At 37.3% G+C, this 19,404-nt stretch overlaps 2 protein-coding genes across 3 annotated transcripts in view; one reads left to right on the forward strand and one right to left on the reverse strand.

The window, feature by feature from the left end:
- Positions 1 to 2,086: 2,086 nt before the first annotated feature.
- The window catches only part of Hnf4 (Hepatocyte nuclear factor 4), a 33,562-nt gene continuing 16,244 nt past the window's right edge, over positions 2,087 to 19,404 (forward strand). Inside the window, exons 1-2 of one of the 2 annotated variants that reach the window (XM_017071631.4) lie at positions 2,087 to 3,084; positions 8,393 to 8,560. In XM_017071631.4, the coding sequence (XP_016927120.1) occupies positions 8,467 to 8,560 (94 nt within the window). In that variant the 5' untranslated portion in view covers positions 2,087 to 3,084; positions 8,393 to 8,466. Of the gene's footprint in view, positions 3,085 to 8,392; positions 8,561 to 18,377; positions 19,209 to 19,404 lie in introns of those variants that run through there. The other variant, XM_017071630.4, reaches the window with a different exon arrangement.
- Positions 3,847 to 8,393, reverse strand: CatB (Catalase B). The gene is made up of 2 exons (XM_017071634.4): positions 6,306 to 8,393; positions 3,847 to 4,646 (listed from the first exon to the last, which is right to left on the reverse strand). The coding sequence occupies exons 1-2, from the start codon at positions 7,143 to 7,145 to the stop codon at positions 3,966 to 3,968; spliced, it is 1,521 nt and encodes a 506-aa protein (XP_016927123.3). The 5' UTR covers positions 7,146 to 8,393; the 3' UTR covers positions 3,847 to 3,965.

A 19,404-nucleotide genomic window follows, 5' to 3' on the forward strand; every position in this document is an offset into this window, starting at 1 on the left:
ATCACGCTTAACACTTCACATTTGCAAGAGAAAACAAGGAAGAACGCTATAGTCGAGTACCTCGACTATCAGATACCCGTTACTCAAAGGGAAATGGAAATGCACCACCTACCGGCGGTAGACAGATTTAAGCGTTATGGGCGTTAGAGTGGGCGTGGCAAATTTATTTTTGGATCAATCGATAGGTATTGACGACACCAATACATTTCAGTTAAAATTTTTTATCTAGCATGAAAATTGTACCTACAGCTGCGAAACAAAAATGGCACCAGTGTGTAGGCAATTCTTCTTTGTGCTACAGAATGGTAATTTTTTGCAATATTTTTATTCTGTTTGTAAGGGAAGTAGGGTTACATATCTATTAACTAAAATAAAAGTGGTTATGCCCACAATGCGGATGGTTTTTCAAAATTTCGATACATTTATCAAAAAAGCACCACTTCAAGAAAAGGCTTAAAAAACTTAAAAATAACGCGATTTGAAAATTTTTTTTGAAATGTATGATTTTATACATCTTAATGTAAAAAAATGTTGTTCTAAAGCTTGGGCTGCAACAACAACAACAACAACGACCGACCTTGACGTCACTAGACACCAGAATCTTCCCTTGGCAAAATTGTTGTCTGGCTCTTTCAAAATAGCTCAAGGGCAGTTTTTTTTCTTCGATTTTGCTTTAAAAACATAGTTTTTTAACATTTCTGGGTCTTGAAAGGTCCCCATTATACAATTTAGCTTAAGGGTTTTGATACTTTAGTCGACTCTCTATCAGTTTTGTTTTGGTTTATAGAAGTGATAAAGCTTCCAAAATAAATTAATTTTGTATTACGAATAAAATTGCATCACAATTTTTGAGCTATCAAGGTGAACATGTTGATCCTGTATGGGTTTACATTATGATATGGTACCAACATTATAGTACGAGAATATGCCCATACCATGATACTTGCTTCACCATTATTATTCTTTGCAAATGTGAATTGGGGACTCAATTTTGGATATGTAGGTTATCTGATGTGAATTAAAGTCTTTTTCATCTAAACATGAGCAATTTTCAGCCGCCAGACCGTATAAGAGTTTCCCTTTTATTGTGGGCCTTATTTAAGACTCATCCTTCAAATTCACCCATGCTCTACAGTCTAGGGAGATTTTTTGTTTATGTACATTACATTTTGTTTATGTACATTATATCCAACTGTTTATGTACTTACAAATATTAAAAAAAAAGCGACTTGATAAGCGCCTGGGGACCTACTTGCATTCATGCAAATGACTTTTTAACATTTATGGGGTCATTGCGGCTTTCGTACTGCGTGCTATTCTTTTGTGTTCTTGTTTTAGGTAACTACTAATCATTATTTTAAAGAATTCTACGATTCAACTTAAAATATCTTTTGCATTGCCTTTATAAACTAGCTTTTTAAATGTCCTTCTATCTGTATCATTACAGCGCGCTAAATGACCCATTGGGAACACTATTTTATTCATTATTTTACCAATTCACTTAGTAGTACTTATTCTTAGTACAACAAAACGAAAAACAGCCAACAAATCTGAGCAAATGAAGTTTTATACCCAAAAACCGTTAATAGTGCTATTTTTGTTGCCGCATAATTATGCTACTTTTTTCATAAATGTATCGAAGTTTTAAAAACCATCCGCATTACGCCCACAACCACTTTTATTTTAGTTAAAAGATATGTAACCCTACGTACCCTTACACACAGAATAAAAACATTGCAAAAAATTACCATTTTGTACACGTAAGGGAAATGTTTTATAAACAATTTTTTGTTTGTTTCAAATGTCTGAGATAACCATGGTTACATCCATAATAAGGTTTGTTTGATATTTTAAAGTATAAAACGTGAATTTGAATTTCGAGCCCTCTTAAAAGCTTTTTGGGATGTCAAAAAAGCTGTTGTAGGCAGTGCCACCGGACCGTCGCTTTCTATGACCAACTGGCAACGCTCTTCCGCGATCGCTAAAAGTTGACGTGATGGACGTCACACACACAACACTCACCCACAATTGCACTCTCACTCTCTGCGAATCGCTTTGTTGCTATCTTCGCGTGGCTCCGTTTTAAACTCTGTCAATCAGAATATTAGCAACAAAATGTGATATTATCGCGTCTTGCTTTGCACACGCGTTTTCCACTTTTTGCATCGGTGTGTGTGGTTGTTGTTTTTATTTTTATTTTGTATCTTTTCGTTCGATTTGGCGACTTTGATTTCAGTCGCCAATCGTCAATCGGTGCGCCGGGTTCTCTTCTCTTCTCCAATTGGAACGTGGGTGTGCGTGTGTGTGAAAGAGAGCGGGTTCAATCAACTGCAGTTTGCAAGTCGAGCACTTTCCCCTCTACCCCCGAAATGCTCCCCTAAGAAACGCTACATTTATGCAATTAATGCATATTAAACTTATAAAGTAAATGGAATTTTTGTTTGGCAAAAACAACTACGTAACAGCTGCGTTCTGGTGTGTGTGAGAGAGAGAATGAGAAAGAGACGGAGCAGGCAGAGAGAGGGGGCGAGACTGAGAGTGATAAGTGAGAGGCGCAAGAGCGCTTTTGTAACGGCACACAGAAGCCGTAGTTGAATTCCAGTGACGTTGAAAGAAACAACTGCAAAGGCAAAACAAAGACCATGTTTATAAGCTGAATATTCCGCTTTGATTGATATAAATGAATAAGCAGTGCGGGTAGTTATACAACTGGCTGCAAAAAGTCACTCATTAAGAAACGCCTGAGATGAATTTCACAGCGGCGGCAACAAGTGCAAAAATAATAAAAATCAAAAGCCAAACAAAAGCCCCCTAAAAAACGGAGCAGCGTGAAGTAGTGCCAAAAAGAAAACAAAAATAAATGTAAATAAAAAGACGAAACGTTAATTATAACGGGCCACAAAATCGCATAAGGAAATCAACAAGTGTGTGTCTGCCTTTTCCCTATTCGCTTTCATTCATGCGGTCAACTCAATAACAACTATAAGAACAAAAACAACAATCGCTGATAAAAGCCCTGCACAAGCCACAACAAAAGCAACCCAACCAAGATAGTAAGAACTTCGTGTGGCCATCGAGCTTTAAGTAAGTTTACTGTGTCCTCAGATACCGCGTTCAAGTTGCCCAACCTGTTGCCAACATTTACTACTTTGGCAGCCGACTATTTGCTAAACATTCGAGTTGGACAAGCTTTTCGGTTTTGTACCAGGGGTGCGCGGTACAGTGCGTTACAGAAGTGTAAAGGATGGTACATTCAGCTATTATCTATTACCAAAATGTTCAGGTCTTGGTTACTCACTTGGTTCTATACGGTATCCACACATCGCTTTAGTAGTCGCTGAACGCTTCTGCCACTCAATCAAACAACATTGCTCCTTTTAAGGATGAACTATACTGTTATCGGGCGAATTCAATCGAGTAAAGAATCGCCCGGGCACGAGCGGATAGCTAATGACAGATCTCGAGGTGTTTCCAAAAGGGCGTTGTCATCCGGGTTGGATAATCGCTGCCATCAGATCAGTTGGGTAACCAGATTCGCGATGATTACCTGCTGTCAGCCAAGGTCAACTCCCAACCGTGTGCAAGGAAACCTTTTAGCTGGCATTTCAAGTTATCTAGCTGAATGGATACAAGCATTTTCTTTGAACTATCCTAACAACTGAAAGCCATTTTGAATATAAAGCATTTAAAATGTAATTCCCCACTCTACCACTTAGTGGACTTCTCCTAAAATTGTCAGCTAAACTTTTTTATTATTTTGGAGAAATCAAATCGTTTTTTTCTCCCCATACTATGTTTTCCTCAAGGCCAGACAGGAGACTAAAACCAACTAAAGTATAGACCTAGTTCTATCTTGATGCAATTTACTTGTAAATTACTAATTAGACATTAGAGTTACAGCAACTTTAAACAATATCTCGAACAATTTAAGCGCCATTGTACTACTAACAAGTTCTGTGATAGCTCTAGAATTTGGATATTCTGGCCGTGTTCAGGGCCTCCGTCATCAGTCGTCCGAAATCGGAATGTACCATGGTGAAGAGTTTTACTGCCCGCTCCTGGAGGAACTGACTGGCCTCGGTGAGATGTTCGGACAAATTGCGAACAAGTCGTTTCCTGCCGCAATTGTCCAGGGTGTAGGTCCAAAAGTCGGTGACCTGACTGAAGTTATCTTCCGTATCACCGCTCATAAATCGGTAAACATCTCCGGTCAGGGGGCAGCAGGTTTGCAGCCCCAAAGCCCGGGGACTTTCCTTCGGGCCGCAGAACGAGTTGGGGAAGTAGTTGGGGGCCCCATTTTGATTGTCGGTCACCGTCATTTGTCCATCCCGCTGGAAGTTCCTCACATTAACTCTGTAGGGGCAGTTCACCGGGATCTGCATGTAGTTAACGCCCATGCGATGACGCTGCGAGTCCCCGTAAGCAAAGAGACGACCCTGGAGCATCTTATCGGGCGATGGCTCGATCCCCGGAACCATGTGAGCCGGACTGAAGGCCAGCTGCTCCACCTCCGTGAAGTAGTTGGTGGGATTGCGATCAAGGACCAGTTTTCCGACCGGCAGCAGGGGAAAATCCTTCTGGGGCCACACTTTGGTCACGTCGAACGGGTTGAAACGACACTTTTTGGCCTCCTCGTTGAGCATTACCTAATAATTGGGTTTTATAGGAACTGGATTAGCTTCGGCCGAAAAAATAGATATTTAAAACTATTGAATTGCTTATCCTTTTACTTCCAGCAAAAAGCTAACGTACAGCGTACAAAGTATAAATACATATTTTTATAAAACCTGCAAACGAAATAATTTGGTTGGTAAAAAATGGTTTTATTTGATAATATTGCCTTGCTTTCTATTCAATAGTTAAACCACTATCAACATAACACGCTCACGTGATGTGTGTATTTTGTTATTGCAAAAGTAAATAGTTTATTAACTATCAAAAATAGTTATTCTATCGTAAAATCTTCCACGCAAAAGTATGCAATAATAACTTTACAAATGTTCCTCCAATGTGTTCCCAATAACTCCTAACTGGGTCTAGCAACTCGTTCACCTTGACTGCTAACCCGAACTCTAAAAAGTCAATTCTACTTAATTTATTCTCTAAAGTCTTCAACATACTTTACTTTAGCTGAAAGTCACTTGCAGCTATAATTATTAAATTTAAAAACACAAAAAATGATATTCCAAATAGTATAAGATAATATGTCAAAAAACACCGAATCTATAATTTGTTTCATATTATTTTCCTACCAATTTTCCGATCGTTCCTATGGCAGCTATATGATATAGTCGTCCGATTTTGATAAAATTAAATTCGAAATTCAGAACTAATTAAAAAATGTTATTTACAAGCGTAGGAGGTTATATGTTAAAAAACACCGAAGCTATAATTTGTTTCATATTATTTTTCCATAAATTTTCCTATCGTTCCTATGGCAGCTATATATATAGTCGTCCGATTTCGATAAAATTTAATTCAAAATTCAAAACTAATAAATAAATGTTATTTCCAAGCTTAGGAGGTTATATGCTAAAAAGCACCAAAGATATAATTTTTTTAAATTTTTTTTTCCGAATATTCCTATGGGAGCTATAAGATATAGTTGTCCGATCCGGCTGGTTCCGACTTATATACTACCTGCAAAAGATATACGACTTTTGGGAAAGTTTCAGCCCGATAGTTTTAAAACTGAGAGACTAGTTTGCGTAGAAAAGGACGGACAGACGGACATGGCTAGATCGACTCGTCTAATCATGCTGATCAAGAATATATGTATATACTTTACGGGGTCGGAAACGTCTCCTTCACTGCGTTGCAAACTTTTGACTGAAATCAATATACCCTCTGCAAGGGTATTAAAAGTGCATTTTGAATATGACTCTTTTATGTTGCTTATGAATTACCATGCCAAATTGACGCATCTTAGAATTTGTTTAGTTACTATCAATTTTACAGGTATATATACTATTAAAAAATTCCCTAAATATAAATAGGTTCGATAACTATAAAAATAGTTATTTAACTACAATTCTTGGCTTGGGTCCTTTCAACCCTTTTTTTTGGTTACATAACTATTTTTCGTGAATGTATTACGTATGAGTAACTATTTGATGGGTAAAATTAACAAATCGATGGCTGGGGACCGTTATACTTTTATATTGGTTAGATTTGGCAATCGACTTTTTTGTGTGTATATAAGAGAGGCAACTTGATCTATTCAACCATATTATTAAGATGCTACGTTAAAAAAAGATTGAATATTTACGGCTTACAGTAGTCTTCCTTATTGTTTATATCCCTACCTGAATATACATGGTCCAGCTGGGATAGTTGCCCTTCTTTATCGAGTTATATAGATCCCTGATGGCATAGTCCGGATCATGGGACATTAGCTCTTCGCATCGTCGGCTGTCCAGGTTCTTGACACCCTGATCCGTCTTGAAGTGGAATTTAACGTACTGTGTTTCCCCAGTTGCATTGATCATGCGATAAGTGTGAACTCCATAGCCGTGCAAGTGGCGATATCCATCAGGAGTTCCCCGATCACTAAAGTACATAAGCAGAGCGTGCAGCGTTTCCGGACGTAGCGTCATAAAATCCCAGAACATGTCGGGATCCCTTAAATGGGTCTGCGGATTGCGTTTTTGGGCATGGATCAAGCTGGGGAACAGCGAGGGATCCCTCACATAGTACACAGGCATGTTGCAACCCACAATATCCCAAATGCCGTCGTCCGTATAGAATTTGACCGAAAATCCACGTTGCTCGCGGATCGTATCAGCCGAACCCTGTTCCCCACAGGCCACCGAAAATCTCATGGCGATGGCACAACGTTTCTTAACCTTGTCGAAAATTGTGGCCGCACAGAATTTGGAAATGTCATGGGTGCACTCAAAATAGCCAAAGGCCCCAGCTCCCTTGGCATAGGCCACCCTTTCGGGAATCCGTTCCGAGTCGAAGTGCATTAACTCGTCAAGAAACTGAAAGTCCTGAAGTAAAGCCGGACCCCTAGGTCCCACCGTCTGTATGGCATCCTTTACACCAACCGGAGTTCCACTGGATGTCGTGATCTCCTTTTGCACCTCGGAGTCATTATTCTTGTAGTCGATCAATTGATTTGTGGCCGGATCGCGTGAACACATGTTTAAATTTTGTATCGAGATACCGCCAGAAAAACTTAAATTTCCAAACAAACGGTTTTTAAAGTTATATTTTACACAATTGATTTGAACAGCAAACGAGGATGTTGTGAGTGATGGTGGTCGTCAAACATACGAACTAAAATTGAAGTCTAGTTCTAAGTGTACCTGGGAAGGTGTGAAATCCAAAAAACTCCTGTATAGTTTTAAAATAACGAAATTTACTGTTATGCTGCTGATGATAGAGGAAAAGTAGTATTTGAACAGTACAATTACTTTTCGAGTATCAGAACCAGTGATACATTACAAATTTTAGGGTCTTATGCTGGACTAATATGTCTAAGTTTATCAGCTCAGGCCGGAAATAGAGATACACACTTGGTTTTGTCAGCCGAATCGTTATGTTTGTGTTAAGGGTTTTTGTTTTTGGCGCCGATGAAGCGGCTCGCGACAGTCACGAGGGTTCAAAGGTGGCAAATTGGCAATGCAGTCGAGGGGGTCTGCGTCAGTAGCACCACGATAAGCGATAAGAAAGAGAAATTCGAAGGGAGATACGCGGGAAGCAGGGCGATAGCTCCCACAGAGCCCATGGGGCTTATCGGCTGTTCTGGCACTCGAGCTAAATTCGCAAAATGTCGGGCGCGAAAAATAAATTCACATAACGGTAAATGGCCAGAAGAAACAATAAACGTCTGATAGTCAGAAACTCTGTTTTCAACGTTATCGGCAGTCAGTGAATTTTTTACCTTTGTTTTTTATTTGGCCGCAATGAGTGTTTTTATCTGCCCCTGGGCCAGTCAATCAAGCATTGATGATTATGATTTCGGGTATTTTTTTTGTGTTTTCCTGTTACCCCTTTTTGTGAGTTTAGATATTTGATTTGGGGAGTGTACACTCTACATTGCTTTGCTTTATTGAAGTCCAATAAGCGATATACCCCAGTACAGGTGCGTCTGGCATATTGCCGATATGGGATCGTAAAACAAGTGACTCCTTCCTACTAAAAATATCCGATGGGGGTCATGTAATGTGAAGCGTTTGGTTGTCAGGCACTCGAGTTGACACCTACATTGTGTGCGCAAATGACAAATACAAAAAATACATTTGTAGATTTACAGGCGATACTTCAGTTCGATTAGCGAACCATCATTAAAAATTTATAAAAATTGGTGTACTCCAGGCGTTCTGTGGGTTTAGCCAGCAATAGATTGGTATACGACTTCTTATCGATTGCCTTTCCCCACTTACAGTTGCCGGGCATTTCTTTACGACTATGTGATTGGATCTTTTCGACCGACCTGTAAATATAAAGTGATCACAGAACATGAAGCATCCACAGGACCTGAGCGTTACGGATGGCCAGCAGCTTATGAAAGTGAACAAGGTGGAGAAAATGGAGCAGGAGTTCCACGAGCCTGGTATGTTTATATCTATTTTGTAAATATTTTAAATAAAATGTAAAATGTATCATTATTAAAATATTTTGCTAGAACATAATATCGGAATACTTTATTCCTAATTCTCTTAAGGGTTAGAAAATCTTACGATGATTTTATTTATTCGAGTAAATTATTTATTGAGATTCCCTTCCATAGTCTAAACCCACCCTACATTTTTAAAAACATTAAAATTATTTATTTTACAATATTTTTAAGACTTTTAACAGCTAAATCGATTGGTTTAGATCGATGTTTTAACACGTGTCACGTGTGGCAGCAAAATACTGTTAAAATCTCATAAGCAAGTGGTAGCATTATAAATGGAGCGACATGGCCTTGATAAGACCGCTTTCCAACCGATAAGCCTGCAATCATTATAAATGCTTATAGTTTGTTTATTGATTAGGAAAATTTTCTGGCCGTGCCGCCTGCTGCAACCGCTTATGATGAATTTAATGTTACAATTTAACCGGAGCACAGATGAAAAAGGAATGCCATCAAATACACTAAGAGAAGAACCCGATCTCAAGTGTTTCATTATATTTTATCTCAAAAGAGAGCCAAGATCTATTCATACTCAAATTCTCAAATGGCTCTGGATATGAAGATGAAATCTTCTCGGTTTCAACATTGAATCGATCTCGATTTCGATATGAATCGTTGTCGGTTCTAACACCGAATCGATCTCGATTTCGAGATGAATCGTTCTCGGACTCAAGCATAAATCGTTCTTGCTCCCAGATTCCATACTCATATAAAAATGATAAAATTTGAATAATAAAATGACAATATTATTATATTAAAGCCTTTCGGCTTTCATTTCATTATAAAGTTGATATACAAGAGGAGATACAAATTGGATAAACTTATAAATGTAGTTTCTTGATGAATCTTAATCGATAAAATAGCCTCTTTAATTTCGACATCCCTTATGTACCTAAGGATCTCGTAAGAAACTCCGACACCTAAAAACATTATATTATTATTATTATACATACATATGTATATATACCTCCCACATTTGTGTCATGCTTAAGATGGGTTGCGAACAACAATCAGACTCTATTTCATACATATACATATAATATATATTACATATGCGTGCAGTTTTAAGTCTGTGTTAAATATTCGGCGCATAAGTTTATTATTCAATATGTACGTAAATAATAAAACGCATTACCGATTTCAATTTCTTAAGACAACGTTTCCGAGTAAAAAAACGCAGAATAAAATGACACAAATTGTAAAAATAAGATTTTACTTACGTTGTAAGTATGAAGGGGCTTTTCTCGAGGACAAGGTTCTCAAAAACGAAGAAACTTTGCAGCGACACAGAGTCGCAGCTCACTTCGATATCTTCCCAATAATTTCAAAAGAGGAGTTCGGTCTCTCTCTTTTCTCACTCTCCTTTTTTTCTGCGTCTTCCCTTGACGTCCTCTTCAACCACCTCAAATCCGAGATTGTTTTTGAAATCTTGATATCGAGAAGAAAAAAGAGAAAAGACAATATTCTCAAACAGAGAGGAACCGATCTAGGTTTTTTTGTTCTCAATTTTTCTGGGTGTAGGGCTGTGAAAAACAAAGGAAACGCGCACAACTTTAAGCGTTGTGAAACGTAATCGTAATGTTTAACTTAACCCCGAAGGGTTAAATATGCGCAATGGCAAGCCCACGGTGCGACTAAATACTGTGGCTTATATACATATAAGTATACCCAGCAAACCCAGCTTACAAGCCCCGTCTCATACTTGTTGAATATTTATAGAGACGATCAGCCCGACTGTCTATAGCTTAAGCTGAGGCGTTGAATGGGGCTTGTGTCACCTTAGTCGATGTGCATTAACTTATTTTCGTACCTATTTATGCCTCCTGTAATTCCGTGGTATTATGCATGGGAGAGGTTCAGGGGCCCGAGCCTCTATGTATTATATTGTGTGTATATAGAGGCCAGAGGACCGTCAGACCGGGCGACTCTCACACCCTGCTGATATAATATGGGGGTTATCGCCCAGACGCGAACTCCATTGATTTGCATTCGCCTTCGGTTCGGCTTTCGCGAATCTTCGTCGTTTTTCGATTCATTGCGGCGTTTTATTTTGTTCTTGGTCCGTTTTTGTTTTGGGTCAAGCGGCATAATTAAAAATACTGTTTCCGCTATCTAAGATGGAATAGACCCAATGGTAGACGAAATAAAGAAAATAAGCCACATACATTTTTTTTCTATTTCTTCGATATCCGCTTTAGACATTCATTTACTTCCATGATAGATAATTCAAGAAGTGCCTTGCGCCACATGTGATATAAAGTTAACCAATATGTCACTTTGCTTGAGGTCTAGAAACGTTTTGTAATCGTCCATCATATATGCCTACATTGTATATACATATATGTATATATGGGATAATAAAAACTAAGAGTGACCGCCAGATAAGCCATATTGCTCACGCTTACTTTAATGGTGATTAAAAGCATTGCCAAAAACTGGGTTTCAAAGCGTGCTTTAAATTATTGATTTTATAAAATGCAAGAACTGCATTTGGTGTAGTCCTATGGATACTAAATTACGTTAATATAGACGTATATAATTATATCTGCATATCCTGACGTGTGGTATTTGTAAATACCGGTTTGAAAAAAGACAACTTTTAATGTTTTGAATAAAGATGTCTTCGATAGTTTGTACTCAATTTAATTGATATGTATGTCAATAAATTGCTCAGATGGCCTTCTACAGACTTGCATTTAAGGTGTCATAATTTAAGACGATCACAACTCATGGGCATTTAAATAATCTCTTCACCTCTATTCACACAAAATTGAATGTGGTGAACAGGCTTTAAAAAATATAAGGAAAAATATGAGCCCCAAAATATTTTACATGCATCTAGAGGCGTCTTTTCCCCCATTTTTAAGACATGTACTACCATTGTTGAGACTTGGCATGTGGATTCTCAAGCTTCTTACGCAAGTAAGCTTATTTCAGCAGTACGCCATGCCCACTCTAACGCCCACAACCCGTCTAACACCCACATTATATAATACTGTTCAAAACGGTCAATGCATTAAAAAGTTATAGGCAAAAAAGGTGGCAATCTTGGTTAAAGTGGCCTTGCTGCTTAAATATCTCCATCTCCCTCGCAATGCCATCAGTCGTGTAACGAGTATCTGGTAGTCCTTATTTCCAGTTCTTCATAGTACTTACATAGGTACATTCTATTATATTGTATATTACGAATAAATTTCAATTGATCCGCAATATATATTTATTTTGTTTCCATGTTACATTAATTGCTGACCACGCCAGTGTATCTTTAGAACTCAAGTCGTTTTTCTCCCTGGGGGCGACGAAAAAGCTTTTTAGTTGAGTACCTGACTGTTAGTAGTCTTTAGTGAACCCATTCCCGAGATTCGCTCCTTACACAATCCACTCGGACGGGCTATCCTCACACTTGAGCTAATTTTCCAATTAGTTGGACCTGCGGGCCGCTTTATTCAATTGCGATGCTCATTATATCTTATTGTTTAACGCAGGAGAATCGCGACGCCGAGTATCCCACAGATACAGGAAAGCGAGCACAGCACTCAGCCAATGTGGACACATTTCACTTAAAGTTGTCGCCGCTAAATGAAGTGTAAATAGTAAATTGCAGTCAAACATTACGAATACCATGATCGTCATTATTGCGATCGTCATCATTGCATTGCATTCATATGTGGCAGTCAGCCGACAACGACTGATCATGATCATGAAGCCGATGACGAACAGCACATGCAAATCACATGTGTATTCCATGGATACGAAGAGCTCGGTTTATTCTTCGGTGTGTTGTCTCTATAAAAATGTATGCAAATAAAATAATAAGTTTCGCACAGAATTCACTTAACGAAGCACCAGAAGATCGAGCGAAGGAAAGCACAAAATAGCAGCTTGGCTTGGCTAATTTTCATAATTCCCTGGAAATTGCAAACCACCAAGGGTCGCCACATGTGGCCGGGAAAAGCGACAGCCATCAGCTCGAACATGACATGCATTTTATTTCAATTATATCTCTTTCCCTGTTGTTTTCCACTCTTGCTGCTGTTTTTCTCTTACAAACATACATACATTGTTTTCATCACCACCACACCCCAGGAAATATATCTCTCGGATAGCAACTGCTGGAGTTGCTGGATTCGTATTCGAATTCCCGATTGTGGGGACAACAATTGTGTGTGCGGCTGTGATTCATTCGCATTGGATGGAATAAACTAAGTTGAGCGCTTTATTCAAACCAAAACATATGCGTCATGTCCTGATCGCTCGGTTTACATACAGTCCCACAGATTACAAATGGGTTTTGTAAACATATTTTGAAATTGTACTTAATCTATCAACCCCATTTTAAGGGATCATCCAGACGATGTTTGGATTATTTGGTGAGGACAACTTGAACTTAGGGCTTAGCAAGGTACAGATGTAATATTTAGGTAACAAAACGGTAAATAAAAATGGCTTTATTTATTAAAGTTATAGGAAAATGTTTTTCTTTAAACCACTTTTTGTCTATTTTCTTAAAATTGGTTCGCAAGATATCTTTTTAAATTTTAAACAATATAGCCCTTGAGATTCCTCAACTTTTTGTTTAGAACACTTTTTGTCAAAAAATTTACGGTTTAGAAGTAATTGAGCGACAATAAGTTCAACCCAATTCAGTTCATTATGAAATATATTTCATGCTTACCTTGACTGCCCAAAACTATGCATCATCAGTTTGATGGCACAAAATTCTTATAAGATATTTTTTAAGTAAAAGAAAAACATTTACAAGTTCGCTATCAACTTAAACTTTTTCGATTTGATTTGATTTTTGATGCTTAACTACACATACTTTGTTTAAATTCTACGTTTTAGAAAGTGTATTTACTTAAACGAATTTACAAGCATTTTTCGTCACAAAATTGATATCAAAGCGCTTGTAAGTTAAAGGTGCCATTGTCACAATAACCGGTGTTTTTTTAATTTTTTGTAAAATAAAGTATTAGTTGGAAAGTAACGCCCATAACGTTTTGAAGATTTTTTAAAGTGTAAACTGAAATTTATTTATTCGATCAATACCTACCTAAATGCTAAGAATCGTACCAAACGCATTGATATTTTAAAGGTTATGACTTACTAAGCTAAACAGGCTGTGGCATGGTCAGTAGTATCACTACCCTCCGCTAGGTGGCGTGGTGCTGGCATCGGAAGTGTGTGACGCGCCAAAAGAAGTGGCACTAAAGTATATGATTATTGAAATATAAAACACACTAAAATATCTGATATAATCTGATTTTGTTTTCAAATACAAAATTGCTAAGTGTTCCAAATAATTTAATTAAATGAAATAAAAATGTAGGAAAAAAAGTACAAGTTAAATTTATTGCAATTCATGCGCGGATCCACAAGGTGATATGGGGGATAAAGTAAGTCGTGTTAAAAAGTATATGCAACATGTATTTTATTCTTATTGATTTCTACTCGAGCAAATTTTTATACCCGTTACTCGTAGAGAAAAAGGTTGATTCGTCGGAAAGTAAGTAACAGGTAGAAAAAAAACGTTTCCGACCTATAAAGCGTAAAGTAAATAGAATACCTTGATTATGAGCACTAGCCGAGTCGACCTATTCATGGCCGCCTGTCTGTTCGTCCTTATGAACGTTGAGATTTCGGAAACTATAAAAGCTTAAAAATTGTGATTTGGCATGCAGATTCTTGCCAATTCTTGGCACAGTGCCACTCTAGTAAACTTGCCTTTGCAAATGCAATTTTTTTTGATTATCACAACCTATTTTCATGCCTAAAAATTGTCAAAATTGGAGTAAAGTAAAAAAGTTATAAGTAAATAAAGAAATCGATGCTAAATCGATTTATAAAGTTTTATCACTAACTTACAATAATATCTGAGGCATTTATTTGTTGACAAACATAAAAATGTAGCTGCAGAAATTCGATCTTTGGTGTGTATCACAACCATTTATATTCAATCAAAGTTTCCTGCACATAGCAATTTGCCAACTTAACCCTTTTGTTGCCGCCAGAATAGCCCCATCATAATTATATCAAGTTTCCGTAAAGCCGATGTTGACGATGTTACACGATGACGCCAATCAGGCGTTCGAAATCGAATGGAATGAAACAAAGTGCACCATGAGTGGGCAACTGGGGCTGGCGTATTGCTCCGTTTCGTCACAGAAATTCCGCCGTATAAAGTACGGCTGGCGACGTCCAGCTGACTGCGATTGTGCATGCGATGGTGTTGTATGACTGCAAATTTTATTCAATTGAATCAGAAGTGTCAATCATCGCCGAGGCCCAAAGAAACCGAAAAACAAAACAAATCATTTGAAGAGCTTCTGTCACTGGTTTTCACCCAGTATCATTGGAAACTCGGAATTTTCCGACTGCTTTTCCGAATATCACCGATAGGCGACAGAGAAGCGAGTGTCTTGAATGGCCTAGCTTACGGCGCTTACTAATCGACTTAGTCTAGTCGACTATATCATCAGAAACAAAAACGACCTATTATAAAGCCCCACTACAATGTACATATACTTTCTGCGCATCTATCTGTATCTCTTTCTGACGCTGTCTGAGGCAATGAGACTGCAGCTCCGGCTTCGATAAGCAACCACGGAGACTCCACACTGACTGTTTGTCGAACTGAAAGTGAAGTGATTTACAAATAGAGAAACACATTTCACATACATAGAGGTAAATAGCTCTTGAAGCTTTAAACTCACCAAGGATTATTAGAAGATATTAAGTGAACTAGAATATATTAAATTTGTTATTTGACTTAAAAACCGTGAGAGAGAGCTTTCAACAAAATGTATACATGTAAGAAAATGTCACTAAAATGCAATCTTTAATCTCTCTTCTACAATAAAATTAATCATCATTGTATAAATATATAAATAATATTTAATTTTCTTGATTTATTTAATACAGAGCAAGTTGACTTCTTTTCTTTCATTTTGATAATACTGTATGTTTCAATGATATGTAATTTTAATATGCCCTGTTTCTGTTTGGAAGAGTTTTAAATATTGCTGCCTCGCTCTTATTCACACTCTAAGTATTAGAAAAATTGGCCTAAAAACGAGATCGCCCTTAAGTTAAGAACGATTTTCCTATTTTAAGAAAGGCTAGCACTGAATAAAGGTAAAATCCAGTTTTAAATCCAAAATTTTATATTACCTTGAATTTTTTCGAGCAGATGATATCAATACTTTCTTTAGGTAAAAATCGCAATCTCGTGCAACAAAAAGTTATCTAAAATTAGAAATTGACCCGTAAAATTACAAAATCGGTGGCGTAGCGGTATAATGCGTGAATGGCGTGAGGCAAGTAAACTTCATACTGTCTCTTTAGTAAGAACAAAATTTGGACCACAACAAAGTAAGATATAAAACGTTTTTGCGCGTCGCTCTCGACTCCAAATCGAGCGGCAGGTGTTCGATTCTCGCAGCGACCAGGAAGATTTTCTAAAAAAGTTTGTTTTATTTTTATGTTTATTTCTGTTATTTAGTTTAATGACTATTTTTAGTTCTTATGATCCTAGTTCAACAAGATGCGTTGAGCCTGAGCGGGCTAAAAATTAGCTTGTCTTTCTCAACCTCTCAAACTATGATAAAAAGGCACACTAAGTCGAAAGATTTTTAAAGGTCCTAGGAAAAGTCAGCAATTCCTCGGAAATGTCAAAAATACGATTCTTTTTATAAAAATCTGTTTTTATTTTTAGGCCACTTTCCCTTGCTTGAAAGGCGTTTTACCTTTAAAACAAACAAAAAGCACCATAAATTCAAAGAAAATTGTCGTTAAATTATGACACTTATTTCTTATTTTAATGCAATTTACTATTAAAACAAAAAAGTCTCCATAATTTCAACTAGACTTAAGATATGAATGTTTTGTAGCACCTTTCCTGATCTATCGTAATAAGCGACGCAATTCAAGATCTTTTTTCGGAGCGCTCAGCTTTCGACAATCCTCGAAGCAGTGAAAAAATAAGCAATAAAAACTACACCAGTTTACAAAAAAAAATTGATGAAATACGCCTTTCAGGAAACCTTTGTTTTCCGGTAAGATACATCTCCCTGATTAAGAAAAGGGCACTTACAATTTTTTCTATGGTACCAATTTTTTTTTAAGTGTAAAAAACGTTTTTCGCACTTTTTTATTTTCTAACTCGAGTTGTGATAAACCGAATTCGGTCATCAAAGACTCATTTTACAGGTAATAGAATGCCCTTTAACTTTCTTATACACATCATTAAGTTCCATTCATTAGTTCAAAAGCTACACTTCGTCAAAGTTGAAAAATTTTGAAAAAAATCAAAAACGCTGGCATAAATGGCTTCTTTAAAAATACACGCGTAAAAACCGAAATTAGTTTTATGTTGTTTTCTTGAAGGCTGAACCATAACGGAGAATATGCGCCATCGATCACGACAATCCGTTGGTAAATCGATTTTTAACAGATTTTTAAACGTATATACCCAAGTTCAGTATTCGGGAGCAGCGGCCGTTAAACGTTATTTTAAATGTTCAGTGTTGCGGAACGTAAGAATTTGGTGCAAGTGGTTATGCATAACGTCAGTTTCCTTGCTAAAAATATATGAAAATGATTTCCTCGTAACTGCAATCGCATACTTTTTAGCTTGCCCAGCGCTAATAGCAAGGAAACTGACGTTATGCATAACAACTTGCACCAAATTCTTACGTTCCCCAACACTGAAAATTTAAAATAACGTTTAACGGCCGCTGCTCCCGAATACTGAACTTGGGTATATACGTTTAAAAATCTGTTAAAAATCGATTTACCAACGGATTGTCGTGATCGATGGCGCATATTCTCCGTTATGGTTCAGCCTTCAAGAAAACAACATAAAACTAATTTCGGTTTTTACGCGTGTATTTTTAAAGAAGCCATTTATGCCAGCGTTTTTGATTTTTTTCAAAATTTTTCAACTTTGACGAAGTGTAGCTTTTGAACTAATGAATGGAACTTGATGATGTGTATAAGAAAGTTAAAGGGCATTCTATTACCTGTAAAATGAGTCTTTGATGACCGAATTCGGTTTATCACAACTCGAGTTAGAAAATAAAAAAGTGCGAAAAACGTTTTTTACACTTAAAAAAAAATTGGTACCATAGAAAAAATTTTAAGGGCCCTTTTCTTAATCAGGGAGATGTATCTTACCGGAAAACAAAGGTTTCCTGAAAGGCGTATTTCATCAATTTTCTTTTGTAAACTGGTGCTATTTGTTAAATGAAAGCTCAAAAACACATTTAGCCCCAAACACATAAAGCAAGATATGGTTATTTATGTGTGCCATTAAACAATTTGAATTATATACTCGGACGTTGTTTACTTGTGTGAGTGAAATCCGCTTAATCTAGCCTGATAAGACCGGCCGTAGTAGCACCGTCGATCTTCTGCGCATGTCCCCGAATCGAGGCGATCGAAGGCGATCCAAGCCGACCCGAGCGGTCCGATCCGAACTGTTAACAATTTTGCCAAGACGACTGCTGCAATAATAATATTAATCACAGTGCGAGCAACAACAGTCTGAATAGCTAGAATAGCCACTGTCGTAGTAATAATATTTATTAAAGTTTTTGACGATCGTTGGGCTCGGTCAGCTTCGAGCCAGCCGAGCGATCCAAAGCTTTCGTTGTCGCTTCGTCGGCGCCGTCGGCTTCTATATCTACAACAAATAATATTAAGACAGTTAGTACGTGTTGAGAACATTATTTGAGGTTTAGTCAGTGTTTTGCACTAGGCGGTAATAATACAGACCGCCGAGAGGCGCCGCAGGCTCACTCCCTTTTACTCACATCAAAAAAAAAACAAGCCGGCTTGAAAAACACTACTTGTACTGAAAAAATAACCTGTGCGCCAATTCTGCTAAAAATAAGGGATTCCCCCGCCAAAACTGTGATATTTTGAAAAATTTTGCTTACCGTCCAATTCGCATTTATTTATTTATCGTAATCATATGTAAATATATATATTGTATCGAACCAATTGCCGACGGTTCTTTTCGCTTCGGGTTTTTAGCGGTGCTGTGTTTTCCATTGCTCCTTAACTTCCATCGCTTCAGCTATTTTCGGTTTTAATTTGTGTAAATATTTAACTTTACTTAAGTGTGTTTCTGGCCCCTCACCTAAGCTGGCTTCGAAAAAAAACAGCAAAAAAAGCCAGAGAATTATATGCAAAAAAATGTACACCACCAATAACAACAAAGTCGGCAGCAGCGACAAAAGCAGCAACCGTTTGTGAAAACTCAATTTGTCAAAGCGTGTGAAGGATTTTTAAATATTTACCCGATTTTGCCACAATCGCAAGCCCCTCGCCCACGGTTTTCATAATAAAGTACCAGGAACTAGGCAGTCGTCTTCCCCACTTTTGAGAAATCCATTGCTACCAACCGGATCGGTTTTATATACATATATTATTTAAAAACGTGAACTATCAGCAGAGATTAACGCAATCTAAATGTATGCCTCAATGTTGCCCAGCTTGCTAAATATGAAAACGGAGAATCTAACTAATTCAAGCTATGACGATGCTTTTCTTCTGGAAGAAAATCTATTGCACATTATGGGTGAGTTAAAAATCGATACAAGGATAATTATTTGAAAGTAAGAAGGGCATAAAAGATCTACTACTTTCTTGGTATTCATACTAGAAGGAATAGGATTCAAATAATTTCAATAGAAATAGACACAATATTTCCAGCAAATAATGAATACAAGTATTTACAATATATTTAAATATTTATTTTGAAAAACTTTCTGGTC

Source organism: Drosophila suzukii, chromosome 2L (genome assembly GCF_043229965.1).
Source record: "Drosophila suzukii chromosome 2L, CBGP_Dsuzu_IsoJpt1.0, whole genome shotgun sequence".
Lineage (NCBI taxonomy): Eukaryota > Metazoa > Arthropoda > Insecta > Diptera > Drosophilidae > Drosophila > Drosophila suzukii.